Raw genomic sequence first — 26283 nt, 5'->3', positions numbered from 1 at the left:
GACATAAGGACCCTGATGGTGAGCGGGCAGTAGGCCCTTGTAGTTGGAAGTGGGCATTCGGCCCAGAGCTTGCAGGATGCTAGGTCCTGACTTAGAGTAGGGAACACTCGGTTCCTAAGTAGGTACTAAGTAGAGTCTGGAGCGGTTTATAGAACCCCCTCCATCCGTCCAGGAGGGCACCTAAGTTCTGAGCCCCAGGACACGGCGGGCTTAACGGCCGGGGCTCGGGCCGCGGGCGTAGGCCTATGGGGCACAGCGTCTCAGGACGCAAGAGTGGTCGGTCTGAGGTAACATACGGTGTGGTGAGTTTCATAGTGGTCCCTCATTATTGGGTAAGTAACAGATGTGTTGGGAAGGGTTGTTGTTGTGCTGTCTCTCTTGTTTTACAGGTGCTAATCGGAAGACAAGGTACGCGGAAGGAGCCAAGGGGGCACCATCGAAAAGTAGCGTACGTGAGTATAGCTGCGGCGAGGGCTGTTCCCTTGGTGCACTCACCTCGTGGAGCTGTCCCTCCTGTATATTCCCTTTTCCCCTTACAGCAAAACGAGTGCCCTGCATACGAAGTCAGGGGCCTTTTCCCCCTGCAGCGTTTGGGCGCTCGGACATCCCCCACCCCTACCCCTGCGGGCACCTCACAAATGCGCAGTGTTTAGAAGACATGGCAGTGAGGAGACATCCTGGGCCAGTTATATAGGGCTCATAAGCTGGGGGGCCCTAAGTACCCCTCTCCTGCCAGGCCCTGCAGTGGTGCTGACCCTTCTACCCCGTTATCTACGCCCATGGGAAGTGCATCCATGGGTGGTTCCCTGAGTGAAGATGTTTCAATATGCCTTTTGTACATTACAGCTGTATTGGTATATGTAAAGGGTATGATACTGGTGTAAAATTGAGGCTTCTCATAAAGCTTGTATTGTAGTATAACAGCTTAGTGTCTGTGACTGCAACGAGAGAAACCCTGTTGGCATCCTGTGCAAATAAATGGAAGTATAATCTAACATACTGTTTTTAATACTTTATGACATGATTTTTTTTTCCTGGCTTAGGCTACCTTGTTAGAAATTATGTGAAAAATTATAGCCAGGACAGTCAATCTGTATTCCATCTGCCAAGTCTAAATAAATAGTCCTTTGTGCTTGCTTGTTATATGTAGAGCATGTTCATCTGTATGGCCTGAACACAACATCCACAGGGATTCATAAAAGTCAAAGCACTGGTATGTTGTGCTGAGAGCGGCTGGATAAATGTATAAATTAGTCCGGGAAAGGAAATTGCACAGCAGTGTCAAGTAGCGATCACCAACATGAGACATCACCCTTGCAAATAAGCAGTCATCACCAATGAAATATAATTCCACACTGTAATCTTTCAAAATAAAAAAAATCTTGTTTGACTTTTAAGATCCTTTATCATCAAACTGACATGTAAGTGTAACAATGCAGGACCAGTATTACCCTAACAGAAGGCAATACCATATGTTATTGTCTTTGGAGATATATATCTGTAAAATCCAATTAAGTGAGCTGTGGGGTTTTTTGTGTTTTTTTTACAAACACCCATATAAAAGTACCACAGGTTGGGTTATAAGATATAATCAGTATTCTACAGTACAGTTGTGTTTTAATTATTAATGACAACCCCTGTAAAAATATAAAGCACAGTATTTCTCTTATCACTTATCTTATCACTTAACCCAACTATACCATTAAGGTGTTTTCTACATCTTTTTTTTGTGGGTATGGGAAGTCATCCTAATAGATATTGCAGTCAACTAATGTAATTCCAATTTTCATATTGCAGTTTTAAATGGCTCTAATGTTTTAGGATAAACCAAATTATTGAGCTGAAATGAAAGTATCACCTGTGGATACAAAACTGTATAGCATCCATATCCACGTTATGTAACCAACCAGTTGTACTTCTGTGCATCTCTCCAGCATATGTACAAATGTATTTTTAAAATATATTTTTATAACAAATCTGAGCTTCTAAACATTAACGTAGTGTGTGTTTTTTTTTAAAAAAAACGCACTTAAATCGGACAAACGCACGTTAATGTTCAGCTACAAGCGGATCTGAAGAAACGTTTCTTGTTGTATACAGGTGTAGGTACGCTCTGCATACATGCAACCAGCCGTATTGAGAATACGTACAATACATACACTATATGGACAAAAGTATTCGGACACTTGACCATTACACCAACAGGGACTGTAATGACATTGTATTCAAATTCATATAGTTTAATATGGAGTTGTTCCCCCTTTTGCAGCGATAACAGCTTCCACTCTTCTTGGAAGGATTTCCACAAGATGTTGGAGTGTTTCTGTGGGAATTTGTGCCCATTCATTCTGTAGAGCATTTATGAGGTCAGGCAGTGATGTGCATGAGAAGGCCTGGCTCACAATCTCCATTCCAGTTCATCTCAAAGGTGTTCGATGGGGTTGAGGTCAGGGCTCTGTGGGGGCCAGTCAAGTTCTTCCACACCAAGCTCATCAAACCATGGGGCACAGTCATGTTGGAATAGAAAAGGGCCTTCCCCAAACTGTAGTCACAAAGTTGGAAGCATAGCATTGTTCAAAATCACTTGGTATGCTGAAACATTAAGATTGCCCTTCACTGGAGATAAGGGGCCTAGCCCACACCCTGACAAACAGCCCCATACCGTTATCCCTCCTCCACCAAACAGTTAGCATAATGCAGTCAGGCAGGTAATGTTCTCTTCGCATATGCCAAACCCAGACTTGCCCATCTGAATGCCAAACAGAGAAGCGTGATTAGTTACTTCACAGAACATGTTTCCATTGCTCCACAGTCTAGTGTCGGTGTGCTCTACACCACCACTCCATCCGATTTTATGCACCATGTGCCTTAGCAGTGATTGACCCCGCTCTATGATTTTACATGTTTTTCTGCTTCGTGGCTGAGTTACTGTTGTTCCTAAACACTTCCACTTTCTAATAATATCACTTACAGTTGACTGTGGAATATCCAGCAGGGATGAAGTTTCACGAACCGTCTTATTACAAAGTTGGCATCTTATCACAATACCATGCTTCAAGTCACTGAGCTCCTCAGAACAACCCATTTTGTATCACAAATGTTTGCAAATGTAGACTGCATGGCTAGGTGCTTGATTTTATACACCTTTGGCAACAAGTGTGATTGAAACACCTAAATTCAATAATTAACAAGTGTGGCCAAATACTTTTGTCCATATAGTGTATGTGGAATATATGGTCCCAGCAAAAAAGTATTAAATTATTGTCATCTGTTAATAATATCGGGCCTGATTCATTAAGGATCTTAACTTGAGAAACTTCTTAAGTTAAATACTGCATGTCTTTTCATGTAGCACACAAATATCAACATTAAATTTCAGTGTACAAATAAGCTATCAAGTATTTGTGTGCTACATGAAAAAACAGTCAGTATTTAACTTATGTGCTAAACAGAATACTTTTGCACCCCTTGCATTGTAACATGGTTTTGTCCAGGAGACTGAAATAAGAAGTTTCTCAAGTTAAGATCCTTAATGAATCAGGCCCATAGTCATTAATGAAAAATTATTTTAAAAAAAAGAAAGTTTTTTCCTCTCATTTGTTTTCCATGAAATACATTTATCATGATGTCATTAATCTTTATCGGATATAAAATGCATTTTTACAGTTACTCTTGATTGCAAACACATGTTCTAGCATGCATAGATGACCATCGGCACTTATACCTGTCTCGTAGCTGGTACAAGTGATACGACTGAAAAACACATACCTTAGAAATTCCCGGATTGAATCGGACGCTGCTGTGTGCGCTTGGGCTTGGCCCTCCCTTACTGTGGGGTGTACGACTACGTGCATACGCCTCTTCTCCTCCCTGTTCAGCCCTTGAAATAATAGGCTGACGTAAGAGTCCATTGCATTCAAAGATGAATTGCATACAGTTGCGTTCTCTGGTGTATAGTCCATTTCTGGGCATGCGCAGAGCAATTTAATGCAAAATATATTTACGTTCCTTAATGAATCAAGCCCTACATTTTTTTCACATTTAAGGATGAGAGAAGAGGCTGAGCAAAAGGACAAGGTAAGGGTTAGGGTATAAGAGGGTCTGTCCGCATCCTATTATTTGACAGTTATTTGCCCTGGGATAGGGTGGGGTAAAAATACAGAGAACATGGACTATCATGCACTCTAGTGCACTACACTACTTAGGTCTGTGTTCACTCAATTCCCTATATTCCATTCAAAGGAACCATGTTATGACAAACTTTGCTGAGGTTCCTCAGAAGGCAGCTGTAACAACCACTATTGTTAACTCTTACGATCCAATGGTGCATGGATTGTTCTCTTCTAAAGGAGAGGGGTCACACTTCTGGCCATGATGACCAGGTGTATGAGTGATTATCTTTTGTATTTTCCCATTACCTGTAGTAAAGTAGCATTTAAAATGCTGGATTGTCCGGCAGCCCTGTGCCCATGATCTTCTCCATACTATTTCTTACTTCCTCACTATATCTTCTGAAACAGAGGTAATACCAAAAGATGTGCACCAGGGAGCCTCTTATTATAGTTATTCGTTTGGACCTAAAGTACAATAGATATTGTTCATCAGTTTGTTTTTGTGATTGTACTACTTAAAATTTAATAAGCAGTAAGTAATCAAATCATAAAAACAAATGAAACACTGAATATTAAAATGTACAATTAAAATCACATTATAATATAAAATACAGAAACCATTTAATTCAACAGTGATGTCTAAATTAAAAATCTTTTGAATAAAGTTCCTGAATAGACACTATGGGGCATATTCAATTGACGCGGATAAACTATTACCGTTAATACGTTAATAGTTAGCTGGATTTCAGCTCGCGGCTCAGGGAGCTTTGAGCTGAAATCCAGCGAGAAAATTACTGTATTAACGGTTTTTCCGCGCACTATTACCGTAATAACGATAATGGTGCGCAGACCGCAGGATTTTCTTCGTTTCCGCCGAGAATTGAAGCAACTATAAAGAATGTGGATAATGCAACTCCTATTGTAAATAATTAGGATATTAGGAGCCAGGAGCAGTTCTATGGCCTAAACTGTACATACTGATATTAAATTTCTAATTCTTTACTGGATTCCAGGGAAAATTAGATTCCTAAATGATCTTCCTCTCTTGGGGAACTTCTCCACCTTCTCATACTTACAGACTAGACTCACAAGCAAACACTTTCATCAATGTTGTTACTGTAGATTCCCTCCCAGTTACACTATACACTTTAATCCTGCTTAGTTCACTCCACCTCGAACGAACTAGTGTTGACCCTTTAAAAACATAAACCCCTTCTTGGGGACAATTCATAACAAGGTCCAATGGGAACAGGGTATTGTGGTAACCCTGAAAGCTGGATTTCTATACACCAGAACCTGTGTGCAAACTAAGAAAAATATATACAAATTACAGGTTTTTTTTAGTCCCTTGAATGGTACATAATTTTACTCCAGCTACCTCAGACCTATGCTGGTGCCATTCTGCTCAAATTGACCCAGATCCCCCTGTGCTTCCTTCCATAATAAATAATACTTGTACGTCTAGTGAAGTATAACAAGCCTTTCACACCTTGTTTAATAAGACATGACATTCATGGTTACCCTATATCAACAATACTCCACTCTCGTTCATTTCCCAAAACCAGTTATCCGTGCCTGTGGACTTTCTCCTCCACCAGGCCCTATTCTCCATCTCCTCCCATATCCTTCCCCTATACCATCTTACACCCTTATTAAATATGTTGACAATATGCTTTTATTTTCACCTATGTAAGCTTATGAGGTGGAGAAGTTGGATAGAGTTTATGGTGCTAAAATTTGTGTGCTTACAGGTTCCAATAATGCAAATCCAGATACCTCTGTTAGTGGCCTAGCTCACCCAATTTGTTCAGGGAAGTTTAAATATAATTTTATTTGTGCAAATTTGCTAGAAAAAGGGTGATTCGATGAGATATGGAGCTGTGGAGTGGGCATCTGTTAATGTGTATTTTTGCATGGAAATCTTAAACCTTGTAGTACATGTAATGGAATTAAAGTAAATAATTGTAGTGCATTAGTTCTAAAGATGATAATTCATAAAAATGGTTTTGTCTATAGTTACTTTCATAGTGATTTCTGTAAAGATAAAACCATAAAACATTGTTGCGTGGCTTTTTTTAACATGCACTAAGCACAAGTAAGCTATAATAGGGACCCCTCAGCACAACATCATTGAATACCAATAATGAGTTGTTAAAAGTAAAGTCTTAAGCTCAGCATGCCTCTTACATTATGTATTTTGTCATAGACTTGTCTAGAACAATTTGGTAAGCAGAATATTTCCTTATCCCTATATGCTGTTCATGTTGGAATGTAGAATCTTTTCAAGTGTTTGGATAGGAAGTCAGATGATCTTGCAGCTTCTTGGAATGTGAAGTCAATATTTCTGGTCTATTTTTTTCTCAGCCAGCAACCCAGGGACAAGCCATCGGAGTCCAAAGTGGCAGGTACCTTTTAACATTTTTATAAGCCATAAATTGCTTCATAAAACATAGACACTTGTTTACAGTGGTATCTAAGTCATAGACAAATTTTGTGACCAAAGTGCCTTATTTACTAAAATGTTATTGGTTAAATCCAGAAAGCAACTTTAAGACGAGTCACGGAACTAGTAGTTACACTTCAATGCTAGAATTTACTGAATTTTAATAAGGGGCAGCATATTACAGGTGCGTGCACTAACTATATTGTACACCATATATATTGTTAGGCTAACAAACAAGGCATTCCAAAAAAGCAGGTATTCTACAATAGGTCAGATAAACTGATAATTTGTGATCATAGTGGACCTTCTTATTAAAATGTGATTGAATATTGATCGGACAGACTGGAAAAAATCAACTGTGTCTCTGGCCATATTGTCATAGATATTGTAATCCAGACAGATGATCATTTTACAGGTAGTAACAGCAGCATAAGACTAAATGTATATGTAGAAAATTTTATTTGACAGTTATATTGATGGTAAAAGCAGAATGTCTCTTATGAATCACAAGTTACTGTAAGAAATATGAAAACAAATCTGCAATATTTTGTGTCTAGGGTGTACCATGAAAGTTTATTTGCCTATTTATGTTATCAGGGCTTTGTAGACGGTCCACATCTTGGGCCAGTATCTGTTAGCCACAGTTTACTGTGTGCATGACACAGGACCACATGGTCATACCAGCGTACAGAGACAACTAGTGTCTTAAAAGAGAAATTTTTGGGATAATTATCCCATTTGGCATAATTGAACATGTAAGTATAAAAATGAAAAACTCTTGAATTTGTGTATGTTACCTACGCTAAAGAGAGAGCGTAAAAAAACAGCATACACTGTATGCAAATGCTGGAACTCTATTTGAGAATCATTCTGCACTATACAGTTTCCCGGACAATATGAAATAATATGCTGACTGACTCATTAACTGAGACTCTACACTTGCATACAGCGTGCACTATTCATGTTCTACCAGACGTAGAAAATAATGTATTTTATTTTTTCTTGCTACTCCTAATTCTTATTAATATTTGTTAAAAAGTAAGCTCGCCATTCTTAGTTTATCTATAAATTCTTGTCTATAAATGATGAAAACTGCTTGTATTTAGAGGACATTTAGTAATTCACAAAAGAGGTGGTAGTTTGGGGCTTACATTTTTCTTAATGTAAACTCAATGTTCAATTCATAAACAGAACTTTTCTGCATTTAAAAAAGGAACACAAACTTTAGTTTTTTTTATGGACTAATGGTGAACATCCAGGGACGGGCTGGCCCGGGGGGCCGCTCGGTCAGACCGCTACTCAGGCCGGGGGGGGGTAGGCCGGCCGGCCGCCCCCCGGATGCAAAATACAGCACTTTCCCCCGCGGCCGCATCTGATGACATCGCACAGGTGGCCGCATCACATGACAGGCCACATCCCCTGTCATGTGATGCGGCCGCCTGTGTGCCCCCCGGGCTTCCCTCTCCCAGCCTGCGCCTGTGAACATCAGTAAACAACTGAATTCATTTTAATATAATATAAAAAGTGTATCTACAAAACAATTTTACTTAGTTTTGCAACAATTTTTTATTTTACTTATGAGGAAAAAGAATATGTTCTTTTTGGCTACATACACACTGGTGTTAATTCTGCATTTAAGTTTTTCTAATACAAGTTATGCACATTTAGTCAAATGTGAAAATAATAATCATTGTATCAAATGATACAGGACATATTTGTGTTTAATTTGAATTGCAGTGAATTGCATTTGTGAACACTTCTTTCACTGCATATAATCAGTGCATTTGTACTTGCTTTTATCTCAATGAAATGCACACTCAACTCACAACTCAGTGAATCACCAGGTGTGGCAATACAATAACCAACAGTTTTTAAAAGTTTGCTTTCTTTACAAATCAAACAGCTGCTGACCAGTTCACAGATGTTGCTTTTTCTCTGTCTCTCCACAGACAACAATGTATTGCTTTCAGCATTTTTTTCCCCACTGCAACTGACCGTTTTATAACAGTTTTTTTTTACTTCATAGTGGTATTGAACACATTTCATTCACCACCATTGCATCTAATTGGTTGGGCAATTAGCTGTGCTGTAGATGACCTTTGTAATTACATAGTGATACCACTGTGACACTAACAGCCGGCAGATATCAGACACAAACAAATTATTGATAAATAAATATTTCTTATATTGTTCACATCACAGATAAACTGCACACTTTCTGTCAGGATGACACCAGGCTAGGACATCTGGCTAGGACACAGTCACAGTCCTCCTGCCTAGTCACTGGCCACTATCTCGCATCAGTCGCACTGCATATATGCACAATACAGGTTTAAATACTTTACAGTCCTCCTCCACCTAGCTTGATTGACAGCGGACACTCCCACATGATCCTTAGCGAGGATCAGGTACTGTATTTGATCCATTTCACTGCAGATACACCCAGACAGCTATTAAAGAAAATGTATCCAAACCACCTCCACCATGTAGCTTAAATAAGACTATATTATTTTACTTTGTCACACCTTGTCACACTTTGTCACACATATTCTTTTAGCTATATACCTCTAACTTAGATGCACTGCTGTGCATCTGTGTAACCCTGAAGTACCAAAAATTCAGAAATCTCACGGATATTCCGGGAGAGTAGGCAACTATGATATTGATCTCTCTCTCTCTCTCTCTCTCTATATATATATATATATATATATATATATATATATATATATTTATATGTGTATATATATATATATATATAAATATATATATTTATATATATTTTTATTTATTTATTAGAGAAGCTTAGGCTCGGTTCCCTGAGAACCGAAAACATAAACTTATCAGGTCCGAGTAGTTGGTACTTTTCCGTGCCCTCGGAATTGAAAACGAGGCAAAACGTTATCATTACGTTGTCGGATCTCTCGAGTTTTGGATTCTATAAGTACTGCCCTCCATGGCGATCCAGCACCATTTCACAGAGGGACACAGAAGGGGTAGTACAGTTCTTGGCAGTCTCTAGTGCAGATGGGCAGCGTCATAGATAGAAAAGAAAGAGGAGGGGTAGCAGTGTTCTTCAAACTCTCCAGTGACATTCAGGAGAGCTCCATTGCTAATTGTCATTGCTGAAATCGAAATAATAAAGCTGGCAGGCTTGGTCTTCTGAATTTGCAGTTACATTGTACTGTGTTATATAGGTAAAACACAAAGAGGAGAGCTCCATTGCTAATTGTCATTGTTGAAATAGAAATAATAGGGCTGGCAGGCTTGGTCTTCTAATTCTGCAGTCACATTGTACTGTGTTACATAGGTAACATACAAAGAGGAGAGCTCCATTGCTAATTGTCATTGCTGAAATAGAAATAATAGGGCTGGCATTGGCAATGTTGTTCTTAATCTGCAGTCACATTGTACTGTGTTATCATTATGTATTCACAGCAGTACACAGAAGACCAGGAGCACCGAGCAGCTGCTGGCACCAGTCATGATGATAGTAATCCCTCTATGTCATCTGCTAAAGCCTATGTTAAAGTGCGTAGTGTTTTTAAGTCAGGGAAACAAAAATGTAAAAAAACACCTTTTACCTTGGTCAAGAAAAAAAGACCTGTAATCCAGGCAAAGTTATCTGCAGAAAAAATAAAATTGCCAACATGCCATTCTACACACGCAGTGGCAAGGAAAGAATGAGGCCTTCACCTTTCTCTATGAGTGCTAGTTCTGCAACTGTCACTGAGGCACCTTCTTGTAAGGTCAGTCATGACCAAGCAAGACCTTCTCATTTGGACTCCAAAAGTGGTGTCCAAATAGTTTTACGTGTAAAAGCCGGGCTGAAAGAAAACAGTATTGCATTAGAGGATAATGTATGTTCTGATTCAGAAATGACACAAATCCCTGAGGAAAGTATCTACAAGTGCTATGTGTAATCCTGACCTGTCTGATAGTGTACCCATAAAGAAGGCCTCTTTCAGCATTTCTGCAGATGTGTGCCTGAACAGCCCAAGTGTAGCTGGTGATACACAAATTGAGGATGCCACTTTGGAATTGCAGCAGGATGAGGGGGATATTTGTGTAGCTGATGACGGCGCTAATGATAATTTTGATGAGGATGATGTTGTTTGTCTAAGTTCTGCACCAGTGGAAGCAGTTCTTGATAAGAAGAAGGCCATTGTCATGCCTGGACATAAGACCAAAAAAAATGGAATTTTATTTACCCAAATCCTGACAACCATTGTCTAACCATTTGTAGCGTTTGTAAAGCCATAGTCAGTAGAGGTAGAGACCTTAACCATCTAGGAACCTCATCTATGTTACGCCATTTGAAGCGAGTTCATGAAAAGCTGTTGGGAAAATCATAAACTTATGCTAAAAAAATAACAAGCAGTCCATCATCAGCTAGGTCCCTTCTCTCAGCTAGATCCAGACGTCTGCAATCTACACCCACAACACCGTCCTCATCAACATCTTCAGTAGCGATCGTGGTTAGTCTTGCATCCAAGTTGCTAATGCTAGATGACTCCTCCACTATCCTGGATTCCTCAGAAGAATTCTTGAGCGTTAGTCCTACTGCTGCTGCTGTTGAGGGTGACTCTTCATCCCAGAAGTAGACCAAGAAGACTACTAGTAGTTTACAACAATTGACTATTAAACAATCCTTTGCAAGAGGAAGCAAGTTGTAGTTATTTTTTTGAACGGTATAAAGACAACAGTTTTATTAACAAAGAACAACGTTGCTTGCAGAAGTAATGGAAGCATGGATGCCTAAATAGACGTGTATATGTATTACCGTACACTTTGATGCTGTTTCATCAGTATTGCACAAAGTGTTTGTAATCTGCACTTTACGTTAAAGGTATCTAACTATATAATCATTTTTCGTGAATTGGGGCTGATTCAAAGCTCAGTGATGAACTTGCTTTTTGCTGTGAATTACAATGGCACTTTTTAGTGCATTGTCTGGCACCCTGGATTGGTCTGGGTCTGATAAAAGCACACATCCTGGGGGGGGGGGGGGGTCCACGCTCGTCGCCATGTATTAGCTGTAGAATTACCAGTTATGCAAGGAACAAATGAAGCGAACAATTGAACCATAACTGATTTCATGATCCAAGGACAATTCCATCTTGCACCACATTTCTCTACTGACACTGCTGTGTAGCAATGTTTCCTAGATGTGCTATGCACTGCCGTGTGTTTGAGTCATTGCTCTGTCGCTTAGCATCCAGCCAGGTCGCTGCAGTCTTTGTTTGAAAGTGTATGAAAATAATATTGTGACCTGTAAGGTGGTCAAAATTGACTGCAAATGACTGGAAATTAGTGTTATTGAGGTTAATAATAATGTAGGGGGAAAAAAAGCAAAAATCTATGATATTAGCACACAAAAAGAGATAGGGATTTTAGAAAAAAAATTGGGATCCAAAACCAAAACACGTAGTTAATCCAGATCCAAAGCCAAAACCAGAACAAAACAGAACAGAACATCTCTAACATATATATGTATGTATATATATATATATATATATATATATATATGTATGTGTATATATATATATATATATATGTATATACATATGTGTATATATATATGTGTATATATATATATATATATATATATATATATATATATATGTGTGTGTGTGTGTATATATATATATATATATATATATGTATATGTATGTATACATATATATATATATATATATATATATATATGTATGCATGTGTAGCACAGTGCAGCACAGTGGCCTAGTGGTTAGCACTTCTGCCTCACAGCACTGGGGTCATGAGTTCGATTCCCGACCATGGCCTTACCTGTGTGGAGTTTGTATGTTCTCCCTGTGTTTGTGTGGGTTTCCTCCGGGTGCTCCGGTTTCCTCCCGCACTCCAAAAACATACTGGTAGGTTAATTGGCTGCTATCAAATTGACCCTAGTCTCTCCCTCTCTGTCTGTCTGTCTCCCTCTCTGTCTGTGTCTGTGTGTGAGTGTGAGTGTGTGTCTACATTAGGGAATTTAGACTGTAAGCTCCAGTGGGGCAGGGGCTGATGCGAATGAGTTCTCTGTACAGCGCTGCGGAATTAGTAGCGCTATATAAATAAATGATGATGTATGTGTATGTATATATATATATGTATGTGTATATTTATATATGTAAGTATGTATGTATGTGTTATATATATATATATATATACACACACAAAGCCCGCCTAGGTGCACACTATAAAAGAGAAATAGAGACTTCTTTACAACAAATATCCACACTAAAAACAAGGTTTCTGTAGAAAGGATATTCGAAAGAATCAAATGAAGTAGCTCATATTAAGGTTAGTCAGATTAATAAATCTGAACTCCTTGAACCAAAGAAAAACTTAGAAAATTGGTCTATTAATAATAATAATAATAATAATAATAATAGTAAATAATCTGTCTTTCATTACACAATATAATAAGGACCATAGGAGATATGAAAATATTTTTAAAGAGCACTGGAAAGTCCTTATGGGTGACCCTATTTTGAAGAACATATTACCAGCCAAACCAGGCTATATTATAGAAGGGCACCTAATTTAAAGGATAAAATTATACGGAGTTCTCTTCCCAATTATGAGGTTCCCTATTCCATCAAAATTAAAGGTTTCCATAGGTGTGGAACTTGTTTACCTTGCAGAACGATAACAAGCAACCAATCAAAGTTCACTGATTATATATCCAGGGTAAATGGAGGGAAATATCCCATTAATGAATTTACTACTTGTCATTCGAAAAATGTCATCTATTTATTGGAATGTATTTGTCATAAACAGTATGTCAGGAAAACAAGCCGTCCTTTAAAGGTACGGATCAGTGAACATCTTGGTGATATTAAAAATGAATATCTCAATCACTCTGTATCTGCACATTGTAGGGAAAGCCATCAATGTAACATCAACTCTTTTATATCTTTTTGTGGTATTAAGAATATTAGGGCCACTTGGAAATGTAATGATCTAGAGAAAAGGCTAGCGAAAGCAGAGATGAAAAGCATTTATGATCTGAATACGCTATTACCGAACGGCCTTAATGCTGATTTCGAATTAAAATGTTCTTAGATTGATCTCCTTTTTTAACCACATATATCAATATTTTTATTTTTGTATTTAATTATGTGGTTAATCTAAATATTTTTGAGCATTATTCTATTATCCTTATTACAGTTTATCTTAGGATGTTGATGTTTTATCATTCATCTACTATTCACTCCTTTAACTGTACATAGTTTAAAATTCTAAGTAATCAGTCATTCTATCCAGAATGAATCCCACCTGCCATGCCCGAGAAGCTAAGCAGGAAAAAATGGGGTTAGTATCTAGATGGGAGACCTACCAGATACAGTGGATCTATGTCTGATTTCTAGTTTTTAGTTTTTTGTATTCTCTATATATACACTTTTTAACATGTATTAAGATGTGAATTAGGTTACACTGATTCCAACAGAATTCTTATAAAATATAGAAAAGGTTTCCTGTTTGTGGTTCAAGATTTGGAATTTATCATGTGATTCATTTTATTATGCTGGTATCTGAATGAAGTATTATACTTGAATGTACATTTTATTATGTTTGATCATTTTATATCTTAATGTACAAATGTACTAATTGGTGATTGTTTGCTATGTATTCTGTTACTGATTTATATGCGTTCATTCATAAATGTTTAGAGCATTCAGAGTCATGTGACCGGCATTACAAGTGTGCATCGCGTAATTGGTATACCGAATATCTTTTTATTTTTGTAGGATTACTTCATTTTGTAAGTTTCCTTCTTGGTATTGTATTTTATGACTTTGGCTTTATTAGTTTTTATGAATTTAACTGTGTTGTATCTGCAATTATTCTCTGCAATTCACTGTTCTGATTGGCTTTTCAGGGCATAAAGACTCATGTCAAACTTATAGTCTTGACATTGCCTTGATAAAGACCCAGACAGTCGGGTCGAAGCGAGTTGGGTAATTGAATCTTTCATCAAGCAGTTTCTACTATAGGGCGAGGACGAGGTCTGTTTGCTGTATCCCGTGAAATCAAAACACTTTGAAACATCTTACACGCTGACCTCGACACTTCTCTCTGGTAGGAGTGTATTTGCCTCCCTCATACGAGGATTTTTTAATTGTTCCTATTGTTCTTTTGTTACATTAAATTATTGAAGGTATTATCCCAGGTTTTGCCATTTTCTTTTGTCTTCCACATGTCCATAATATATGGTCATTTTGAAGAGACACTACGACCTGCATACTCTTTATTGATGCCTCAATATGACTTATCTCCTTAATTTAGGAGTAAGTATTATTTAAGGGGCCTGAACCCGAAATCTTAATACATTTATCACGTGGTGATCTATTGATATATATTCTTTAATTCACCTCAATTCTGGATTTATATCCTTAAGGTGATAGATTATTAAAGTGGATATAAAATCAATTTAGGATTACTACACATGTGATTTTTTTTTTCTCTCTTTTATGACCTCTGTCTGGTTACATGTGGGGAATATCATTGAAAGAGTTTTATCAAAGAAGGACTTTACTTGATTTAAGGGTCTATGATTGAACTTTATATGAACTTTATATACACTTTTCCACCTCCAAAATTCGCCCCTTTCTCACCAGTGAAGCTACGAAAACCCTCGTTCAATCGCTTGTAATCTCTCGCCTTGACTAGTAACATCCTTCTCTGTGGCCTACCTGATTCTCACCTTGATCCTCTTAAGTCTAATCTCAATGCTGCTGCCCGCCTCATTTTTCTCTCCCGCCGCTCTATCTCTGCTGTCTCCCTCCAACAGTCACTACCTTGGCTCCCCATGGCCTACAGAATTACATTTAAACTTCTCACCCTTACCTTTAAAGCTCTTAATCAATCCTCCCCTTCCTACATCTCCAATCTCATCTCTACCTACACTCCTAGCCGCCCCCTCTGCTCTGCCTGTGACCGCCGCCTCACTGCTTCACTGATCACCTCTTCCCACTCCCCTCTCCAGGACTTTGCCCGGGCTGCTCCCCAGCTGTGGAATGATCTTCCACGTTCCATCAAGCTAGCATCTACTCTCAAAGGCTTCAAGCGTGCCCTTAGACTCATTTATTTATTCAAGTTTATCAGTCCGCCTCCTAACTCTCCCCCCCCCCCCCCCCCTCAGTTAGTACCACCCTATTTGTGTCTCCCATTTCCTTTAGGATGTAAGCTCTCAGGAGCAGGGCCCTCTTTCCTTGTGTGCTCATTTTTACTATCTCCCTCTGTACCTCTTGGCCTGCTTCCCTAGCCCTATATTCTTAAGCTTCGGTCTACTTCTCACTGATTTTTCCATCACTTTCACTCATTGTCCCAGTAATAATTTGATTTGAATTACCATGTTACCTGTGTCTGTGTATATATTTTTGTTCATTTTTTGTTCTTTCTGTATCATGTTGTGCCATGGCTCACTGTTTTTTGTATGTCATGTACGGCACTGCGGACCCTTTGTGGCGCATTATAAATTAAAGATAATAATAATAACTTTTGGTATGCGCCTTCTGTATATACTTTGTTCCTCATTAGGTACACACTATGTTCACATACACATAATACTAAGTCACATTGCACTCTTTGTCTCAAACTAAAATATACAAAATAAAATCCTTATCCATACGTGGCTACACTTTTGTCATGTTTGACATTTCCTGATTAAAGTCTTTACATAGACAAAAAGCTGAAATGTGTATTGATTTTTTTTGTTCAGTCATTTGTTTTTGTTAAACTTTGTTGTACTTTTTTTTTTTTTTTGACTGATGAAACTTTGGTGTAGGCAGGGAAGTTTTACAAAATAGACAGTTTGTTTACAAAAATACATATTAATGAAATACGATCATCATTAATGGTGTACAGTACAATTTTAATGTAATCTGTTGCCGTTTCTTATAGCATTTTGGATTTGCTTATGTAAATTAATAATATTGCCACATAAAAAAGTTGTAATACAGAGATTTTTATATACCCAATTACTTTGAGTAAACCATGCATAGCAAAACTATTGACATACCTAGTGATTTTGCTGATGGTAAAATGCTCAAGCCTATGTCAGCAGAACCCTGGTGTTATACAGTTCCTACAACACATTATGCATTATAATGATCCAAATTCTGCAGAAAATGCAGACGGCAAATATTTTGTGTTGCTGTTTCTTTATATAAATACAATACAGCAGTCACGGAATTTGACAGAAATTAAATTTGAATGTAGCAAACTTAATCCGATGACCTATTATACCATACATAGAAATAAACTGGCCAGTCATGGTTTTACATTAATATTGTTAATGCAGGATAAATAAAATAACTTTATCTTAACAGTTAAAGGGAACCCAAAAATTATGTTTATTTTATTAAAAGATAATCAAATCAAGATGTTTATGTGTGTGCTTGCATGTCTGTGTATACACATATAACTATTATTAACTATACTGAGTTTGATTGTAAGGCGGCAAGAGGACATCCAAGATGAAATGACAGAGACATATGCTGTAACATTGGACAACAAAGATAGTGAGAGCTTTGAAGAGCATATTTAAATTTGGATATTATTCACATTTAGGTGATTTTGAAACGCATAGGAACTTATTCATTTTCAAAGAGCAGTGGAATAGATACATAGGCAAACTGAGGGGGGTTTCCTAGTGCCTGGAAACCCCCCTATCAGCCTGGGGCACTGTATAATTGAGGTGGCTGGACCCTGCTCCCGCTTCACATGGCTCTGCTTGAAAAGGGAGAGCTGCACCTAACAGTAGTGCATGCAGCATTGCCCATGTATGTTATAAGGATAGGAAGAGTTGGAGAGCAGCCAAACACTGTCTACAATTATAGCCATGCCCCCATGCATGCTGGTCACGCCCACTGGCGGAGTGGTGTGGAAACCCCCCTCTACAAATCCTGAGATATAGAAAAGTTGAGGGCCTAGCATTGAGTCTTGTGGTACTCCAACTGATGAAAACAGAGAAAAAGTAGATTGTCACGCACTGATATTAGCTGGCATTGGCGCAGCCGTGCGAGGAGGCGCAAACTCTAACGCACCCCCGATGTTCATTAGGGACCCCGGCAAGGGAGTTTGGACTTCACTGCAAGGGGTGCGCAGGTCGCATTTTTCCAAGACGGCCACTAGGTTAGGAACAGAGTGGTAGAAGCGTAGTCAATCAAATCGAGTCAGAACCAGCGGGTTGCGAGGTACAGAGGGGGAATCCAAAGAATCGTCAGGAACAGACCAAAATCAGGAAACCAAGGCAGAAGGCAAGGCACCAAGGGAAAATCCGAAAGGAAGGTCAGAGGAAGTCGGGTCAGTAATAATAACAGGAGCCAAATACAAGACAAACGCTAGAGCAGAGTGATACCAATACTCTGGCACCCTAGTGGTGCCAGAGGCTTCCTGAAATCCCCCTGATCTCCTCTGATAGGAGGCAGAGTTGCGGTGGTCAGGGACGCTGACCGCCGCGCGGAAGTGCTAAAGCATCGCCTAGCAACGGGAAGCGCCAGGAACTGCGCATGTGCGTGCGATAACCCGGAAGTTCGGGAAGGCGTCCGTTGCTAAGGGGACGCGCCGGGCAGCAGGACAGCACCACCTCTCGCACCAGAGTCATTGCGGAGGCGGCGTCTGACATAGATCCAAAGAAAAGGATAATAAAGCAGCGGTTTGATAAATAGTATGAGCACCAGGATTGGGCAGTGTCTCGAAGACCTATGAAATGTAGTGTTTGTATTAGAAGAGAGCGGTCAACACTGTTAAATGCAGCACAGAGGTCCAAGAGAATTGGAATGAGATTTAACAGTAATTAAAACATTGACCACCTTAGTCAGTGCAGTGTTTGTGGAATGTAGGGAACAAAAGCTTGACTGAAGAAGGTCCAGTAGGTTGTGTCGGGGATGGGAAGAAATCTGAAGGAGGGTTTGGGTCAGAATTATTGCATGCTTGTGGTACACATTAATAATGATGGAAAGATACCAGTGACAAGAGAGAGATTACAGATTTTAGTTAAGGATTGGATGAGCACAGCATACATCAATCTACTGATTTGTGAGAAGATAAGGTCAATTGGACAGATAGTATAGGAAGGAGAAGAAATAATTTCATGTTAGATCTTGTCAATAAGGTCCTTGAAGTAGGAAGCCTGGTCCTCCCCATTATTGGGAACAATAGACCCATTTTTAAATTCCTTACCGTAGTTCTTACATGCCTTTGGCTGTGCCCTTGATGATCCCCATCAGATAACAGCTGAAACACTCCTTTGTAACCTCCACCTAGTACAATGCCACATCCTGAAGTACACCATTGAATTCCAGCTTTGGGTGGTGGACACATTCTGGTGTATGGTGGCCAGTACTGGAAAGGGCTCAACGATTATATAAAAGACAAGCTTGACCTGATGGATCCTCCCCAGGACCTAGATCATTGTGTAACCAGAGAGCAGTGATTTACAGCATCATCAACTCCTCATGAAACCTCCTGATAAATAACAAAGCTCCTAAATAAAGAACCAAAGCCAGAACCAATGCAGGTTTTGAATATACGAGGTCCACTGACAACTCAAAGTCCCACAGAATGGAGCAGAATTTCTGCCTATTCTGCACTAGACAAAGTCATTTCTAGTTTAACTGTAACCACCAAAGATGGGCTTAAATGCCTGAAGAAGACACCCTGAAACAGAAACTTTAAAGGGAAAGTGCATAGGTCTTTTCTAATCTCAACCCCTACCAGAGACTTAACTGTAGTTTTAGGATGTCTTTAAAAAGAAGCAGGCTGAAGCCTTGCACCCTCCTTTGCCTTATTATTGTCCAATTTATCTTATGCATTTACTCACCTCTGCCAAAGCCTCAGTTGTTTTTTTTTCTCTAAAAAGCTGTGTCTGAAGAATTTTGAAAATGAACATGGCTGCACTTGTTTTTGACACATTGCTATCCGGACAAGATGTGAAATGCAAATTCCCATAGAATTAACAGATGGCATCTACGACTTGCGTGAGTAACTGTTTAACCACATGGACTCCTGTGAAGGAACGACCATAGTTTTAGTAATTGGGAGAGAGATATAACGAAGACAGTGTTATGGTATAGTAAACCATTGCTTGTGGTAGCTTTCTCACTCCTACATGTGCCTTCAAAACTGCAATGATTGCAGACATTGGATGTGATGATAAGAGATGAATCTGCCTGATGGGTTCTTGCACAATGCAAGTCTTATTCTTTGTAAATGACCAGAAGTCATTATGCAGCCAATTTGCCTGACTGTATATATGTGTTTAATGACTTTACAGTTTTGAGCCTGTTAGGGCCTACATCTATATACTTATATATATATAAATACATTTCCCCTGTACTTCAATACTAACTGATCCTATGGATGATGGATCTAATAGTATATTGCACAGTCCCAATTTTACTTTTTACCTCTCTAGGCCATTGTTTACTGCCCTAACTCCTTCTAACACAGACTCCGATTGCCACAGAGCCCCATAGCCCCCATTTCTAGTCTTCTCTATCCGTATAAACTAGATGTATTTTACCACTAATTAAAGTAGTGGAATTCCACCATATGACCACTGGATCTATGCTGGTAGTCAGATAGAGAAAAGAAAAAAGTAAAGGTAAAATGTTAAAGGGGCAGCACATGGTCCCTGTCATAACAGCTATAGGAAAGACCAGGGACTGATTTTGCATGTCAGTTCTCATTCTATATGTTAGTTTTGGCAACACTCACATATTGCACTTCAAATAAACGTATTGGGCCTGATTCATCTTCGGATGCAAGTCCCGTTGTGTGCCGCATCTTGCGTGAGATTGCTTTGTGCATGCTGGAAATGGACTTTATGCCAGTGAATACAATTGCATGCAATTCATGTGCAAACCCAAATGACACTTCTGACTGCCTATGTATTGAAGGGTTGAATGGGGAAGGGAAGAGGCGGATGCATGCAGGCAGTGTACAGTACAGGCATGCCGAGGTCGTGCGCACGTACATTTGTCTAATTCAGGCTCAGGGCAACTCTGAGGTACGTGTGTTTTTTAGCCGTATCACTTGCATCAGCTACAGGGCAGGTGTAAGTGCTGACTGATAGTGATGACTACACGTATGCATGCCAGAACATGGTTTTGCAAGTAAGAGAAACTGTAAAAATGCATTTTAAGAACCTCCTGATTTATGTATTTAATGTAAAAAAAAATTAGAACATAATGTTCTTAATGTATATTTATTAATGATTATTGTATTAAAAGTTGTTAATATGTTTAATATTTTTTTCCGGTGGTAGTCAGCATATTGATGCTGACTACCACGACAATACTTACCCCAGCGTGGTGACCCCGAACGGCTCCTTCCTGACCTGGCTTCAGGGCGACTGCTGTGAACGGCGACTGCAAAGGATCGCGACCTATGAAGAATCCGAACAGTCTTGATAATGTCACTGCCGGCCGCGACGCTCTTTTCCTTTCTGTTAAGGTGGAAATGTAAGTATGCGGCCATACACAATGTACAACGCTAAGCAAAGTACATTGTCTAAGCCCGCATACTTACACTTCCACCTTAACAGCAAGGAAAAGAGCGTCGCGGCCGGCAGTGACGTCATCAAGACTGTTCGGATTCTTCATGGGTCGTGATCCCTTGCAGTCGCCGGTCACAGCAGTCGTCCTGGAGCCAGGTCAGGAAGGAACCGTACGGTGTCACCACGTCGGGGTAAGTATTGTTGGAATAATGGCAACCATTATTCCGTACCCCACCCATTTTGTTCCATGTGTTCTACATTGCATATATGTGTTGTGCATATACTGCTCTGTGTTCTATACTTAACTTGCCATATGCAGACAGATAATCTGCATGCAACAAGTTAAGTATAGACAGGGCATACGCATATTCAAAAGGAAATGATTCTTCAGATTCGCTTGTACTTGAATACGGGCGTAAATGTGTGCAATTTGTGTCTGATTTAAAAAAACGCAAATTGCACTTACATTGCATTCCAAGATGAATCAGACCCATTTATTGCATTGAATAATCAGAATAAAATCCAATCTCTTCAACAAAAAAATCAAAATATAACAATAGTTTGGGCATATTGAGAAACCAAGAACATTTGTCTCATCATGAAGAGGTGATATATTTCCAATGTAAAGATGTTAGAAATTATTGTATTAAATGTATTAAAGGGCTGCTGTATTCCTTTTAAGACCAGAAAGCAAGTCAGACACTGATGTGATTCATTAAATTGTATATGGGAGCCTGTAGTTATTTTAGGATATTTCAATCATGTCTTGGCACAGAAGTGCACCTCATATTATATTGGATATTGGATAGATAGTACAGACAAACTAAATATAGCTCCTGGAAACTAAAATAATCTGCTAGAGCTGTGTACAGTATGTCTTCAAACTGCATAACTGCTGAGGGAAACTTTTTAAATATCACACTGAAGCAAAGGCTTTTTGGGGGGGCCTGGACACCTGCTGCACTCCGTTAAACTGCAAAGTGGCATATTTTAACTTTAGACAACATGGGAAGATATATTGGGTTACATTGCAAGCCAGGAGTACTGTTATTTCAATCAACTGTCATCTACTGTCAGATTGATATTATTTTCCTCCCTGTCAGTTGTACATCCTATCAGTGCAAGCCATGAATATTTTATGTTCATGAAACTTGTAGAGCGCACAAAAGGAGGTTATTTCCATTGTTCTTATCCACTACAGAGCTTGCAAGGAATTATAATAAGAATATCCTCTAGGCTAGTGCTTACGAAAGGCAAGGTGCAACCTGCTGTTTTGAATTGAAGTCATACCATTCTTGCTCTGTGCCTATACTATTCAAAAATAAATTACATAAATCTATGTTTATTATATATTTTATATGTGTGTGTGTGTTATTACCTAACAACAACCTGTCATTGAAGGTAAAACACACATGGCTGGATAAGAACATAACCTCACACAAGCAACTGGCTTTGTTCCCATTTGAACTGTGTGTATTATAAGGAATAATGCAGTCTCTGTTAGTGTGAAATAAAAAGGATATTAAGATGTATAAAAGGCCATAGAACTGCTCCTCGCTCCTAATATCCTAATTATTTACAATAGGAGTTGCATTATCCACATTCTTTATAGTTATTATTGTGATTAATACACAATTTGAAGGATTGTAGTAGGATTGCCTAGCAAATTGCAGGGGTACAAACTAAAAGATGAATTCTATCATATCAGATTTCTCAGACATCACTGTTACTGGGAAAGAAAATATTACATTTGTTTAATGCCATGTTAAGAGATAATTGCTTTGTATTCTATGGACACTAGCGTAGAGGAAACAAGTTGGTTTAATTCAATGTTTTGGTTGTCCATCACGTGCCTGTGTTTACCAACACAGAACTCTCTAGGTGACATTTGGGATCCGCTTATGGAATATGTTTTAATACAATGTGACGTTTTTTTCATTTATCATGCTACCCAATGTCAGCACCCGCTTTGTGTATTGGCAAAAAGCAATTACTGAGATGCAAATGTTCTGTGTACTTTTAAGATTCCACGGAATCCTCCTTGATCACAGAATAATATTACAATCAAACTGTTGAGACATTTTACCCCATGAAACAGAATTTAGTTTATTTTTACTTCTCATCTACATGTAAATAAATAAAATAATGTTTCACAGAATAAAAGTACCTTGAGCTCTATCTGTAAAACAGTCAATAGATCCTTTTATAGAATCCACAAAAATGGAAGACAGCAGAAGGCTAGAAGAGGAAGGTCCCCATGTGCTCCTGATTTGATGAATGTAAAAACAATATCTTTATAATTGCTTTTAAAATCAACAATTGAAACAGAACTAAGGAAGAGGGAACAGTAACAAATTTTCTGAACTGGTGGAATCCCACCATATGACCATTGATTTATTGCCCGATTGCTTTACATGTGCATAGAAAAGACAACTAAACTAGTCTAGCACCCTGCACTAAGTACCACAATTGGTGCATCTTCAACTTTTGGAGTGAAGTTGTGTAATAAATTTCCAGTGACTATTCTCTTCATGTTTGTTGCATGGAGTTCACACTGTGAGGACCATATACTACAAGCAGATGAATTGCAAAAAATACACATCTCCTTTTGTGCTGAGCGTATATATTACATGCACATTACATACGTGAGAGTGCTCATGGATATAAGTCTGCTCATGGATATATAAGTTTTTATTAATGCTTCCTTGAAAACCAGCCCCAACTCAGTTTCATATCAGGGAAAATATGACATGTTTAACTAGAAAAACTGGTGATTTTATCTTACCACAGATAGGCATACTTACCAACTCTTCAAAGTTTTACTCCGGGAGATCCCGGAGGAGAGGTCATGTGAAAGGGGGTTGTAGGGAGCCCCGCCCCCTGCTAGATAATGGCAAAAAAATTGTGGCATTTCATAACAAGGGGCGGAGCTTAATGACGCGAAATCGCATCATTAAGCTTTGCTTCCATCACAGTCCAGGAGCCTGCTTAGACTAACGGGAGAGTAGGCAAATATGTATATAAGTGTTATGAGTCGCGGCTCCCCAAAGGGCCGCTGCGACTCACTTCCGGCGGTCTCAGGCGTCCCGGCCGTCTCCATGATGACCGGGACGTCACTTCCGCCTCCTACGTCCCATTTGCCTGGGCAACAACCGGGACGCTCTAACTCTACTGCCGCAGCGCCCGGCCAGCGGTCTTACAGCCAGGCGCATGCTCGCAGAAAAAGGTAACACGTTATATTATTTTTTATGAAGTGCTGTATAGAGTCATGTCAAATGATAGTTACCTAATCTGGCTCTGATTAGAATAGATTTTGTGCTCTCTATTACTGCATTGCCTATTATTGGGCATTAGTGCTATAGGGAGGGGTCTTGCTGGCACTCACTCCTATTGGCTCCCCTCACTACTTAAGGCAGTGAGGACAGAGCCTCACTGCCAGTTATAGCTCCCAGTGTAGCTAGGCTCCCTGTTCCTGTTTCTGCTCCTTTATTGTTTTTGCTAGACCTGACCTCCCGTGTATGACCCCTGGCTTGTTTTTGGACCCTGTTGTATTGCCTGTGACCTCTGACCTCGGCTTGTTCTTTGGATTTCGTTGTTTGCTGCCGGCCCTCGACCCTTGCCTGGATTTCACTCTGCCGTTTGCTTCTACTCTCTATAGCTGGGTACTCCCCAGTCAGTGCTCATCCCACGATCCTCTGCTGTCTGCTGCCAAGTCTGTCCCCACCACCAGGGGCTCCAGTGAACACCAGACTTCAGAGCAGACTCCGGGTTTTGATGTGCTGGCTGGAGGGGTTCCTAACAATAGGCAGGAAAACTAGGGGACACTTCAGAGATAATTTGCGAAGAGCAAATTGTCCACATAGTGCAATGGCAGCTTGGGCCTGCTCTGCCCCTCAATTTGCCCAAGTGAAGCTAGGTTTCCACCAGAGTGCATGGGTCTATGGTGCAAGATTTGCAGGGGAGCAGAAATTTACACAGCCACAGAGGAGGAGTTGGGTAGAATAAAGACATTACTACAGGGCCATCTTAACAACATTATGGGCCCCCGGGCAAAGCAGTGCACCGGGGCCCCTAGATATAGATATTGATATAGATATAGATATAGATATATAGATGTATACAGATACAGATATAGATATATAGAGATAGAGATAGATAGATGTACTTGCTCAGTGACCCTTGAAGGTTTGTTCTTTTCAGGTTTTTTTCTTTTGCAGGATTATTTATTCTCATTAAGAACCGTGCCTATGGGGCCCCCCTGCCCGTGGGGCCCCCGGGCACCTGCCCATCGTGCCCAATGGAAAAGATGGCCCTGCATTACTAGTAAAGTACTGACTAGGTGCACTGATGCTCTCATTTGGAGAAATAGAGAGAAAGAGAGAGAGAGAGAAATAGTGGTTTTACATGCACTTACTTTTTACATATAAAGCACCTGTAAAAGAGATAACATAAATTACAATACTTCCAGATTTCTTTTGCTTTGTTATAATATAATAGTCACAGTAGTATTATATTAGTTGTCTCTGCTTGTTTCAATATTGATTGCTGATCAATAAATATTTTGTGAGCACACTGAGTATGTACCTGGAGAGAATGCCTATACAGCCTGAACCACATTGGTAAAGATAACCTGTGTCTAAACTAATTATATTCTTGCTTTGACAAATAAGTTCTACGCTGCACAAAGACTTTCCCTGACATCATCATCATACTGCAGTGTTTACTTCTGCCACCTTTACTTCACAGATGGTTTGTTTACAATCCCCATCAAATAGCCACTACTATGTGATTTTAATTAATCCCCTATTAAAGATGAAAACAAATTATTAAAATACATTTCATTGTGGACCCACTGAAATATTCCTAATAAATGGGAAAAAAAAGCTTAACAATTTAGGAAATCTAATAACAACATTAATGATAAGGAAATATGTATAGTAAATTATTTGGGACAAGAAAGCATAAATGAGGCAGTTTGAAATAGTCCATACCTACTAAGGTAAAATTAGTAAACAATATGTTTACAAACACTATGAAGACTAAAAAATAATTCTATGATGAAATAGCAGCTTCCAGAAATCCTTCCTTCTCATTCAAACACCTCCCATTGCATTTATATGTGATATCTTGTTGAAATGTTTCCATAAATGTTACATGTATATTATAGCATTGTTTCATTACTGAAGACATTGTAAGGCTTTACACAT

The 26283-nt window shown here is 39.1% G+C and overlaps 1 protein-coding gene across 1 annotated transcript in view; it reads left to right on the top strand.

Annotated features, from left to right (window-relative positions):
- Nucleotides 1–26283, top strand: part of AFF3 (ALF transcription elongation factor 3) — a 317828-nt gene that overhangs the window by 215195 nt on the left and 76350 nt on the right. Inside the window, exon 7 of the mRNA XM_075200161.1 lies at nucleotides 6477–6517. Within this exon, the coding sequence (XP_075056262.1) occupies nucleotides 6477–6517 (41 nt within the window). The remainder of the gene's footprint in view (nucleotides 1–6476; nucleotides 6518–26283) is intronic.

Source organism: Mixophyes fleayi, chromosome 2, assembly GCF_038048845.1.
Source record: "Mixophyes fleayi isolate aMixFle1 chromosome 2, aMixFle1.hap1, whole genome shotgun sequence".
Lineage (NCBI taxonomy): Eukaryota > Metazoa > Chordata > Amphibia > Anura > Limnodynastidae > Mixophyes > Mixophyes fleayi.
This window is presented reverse-complemented; position numbering and strand designations above follow the sequence as displayed.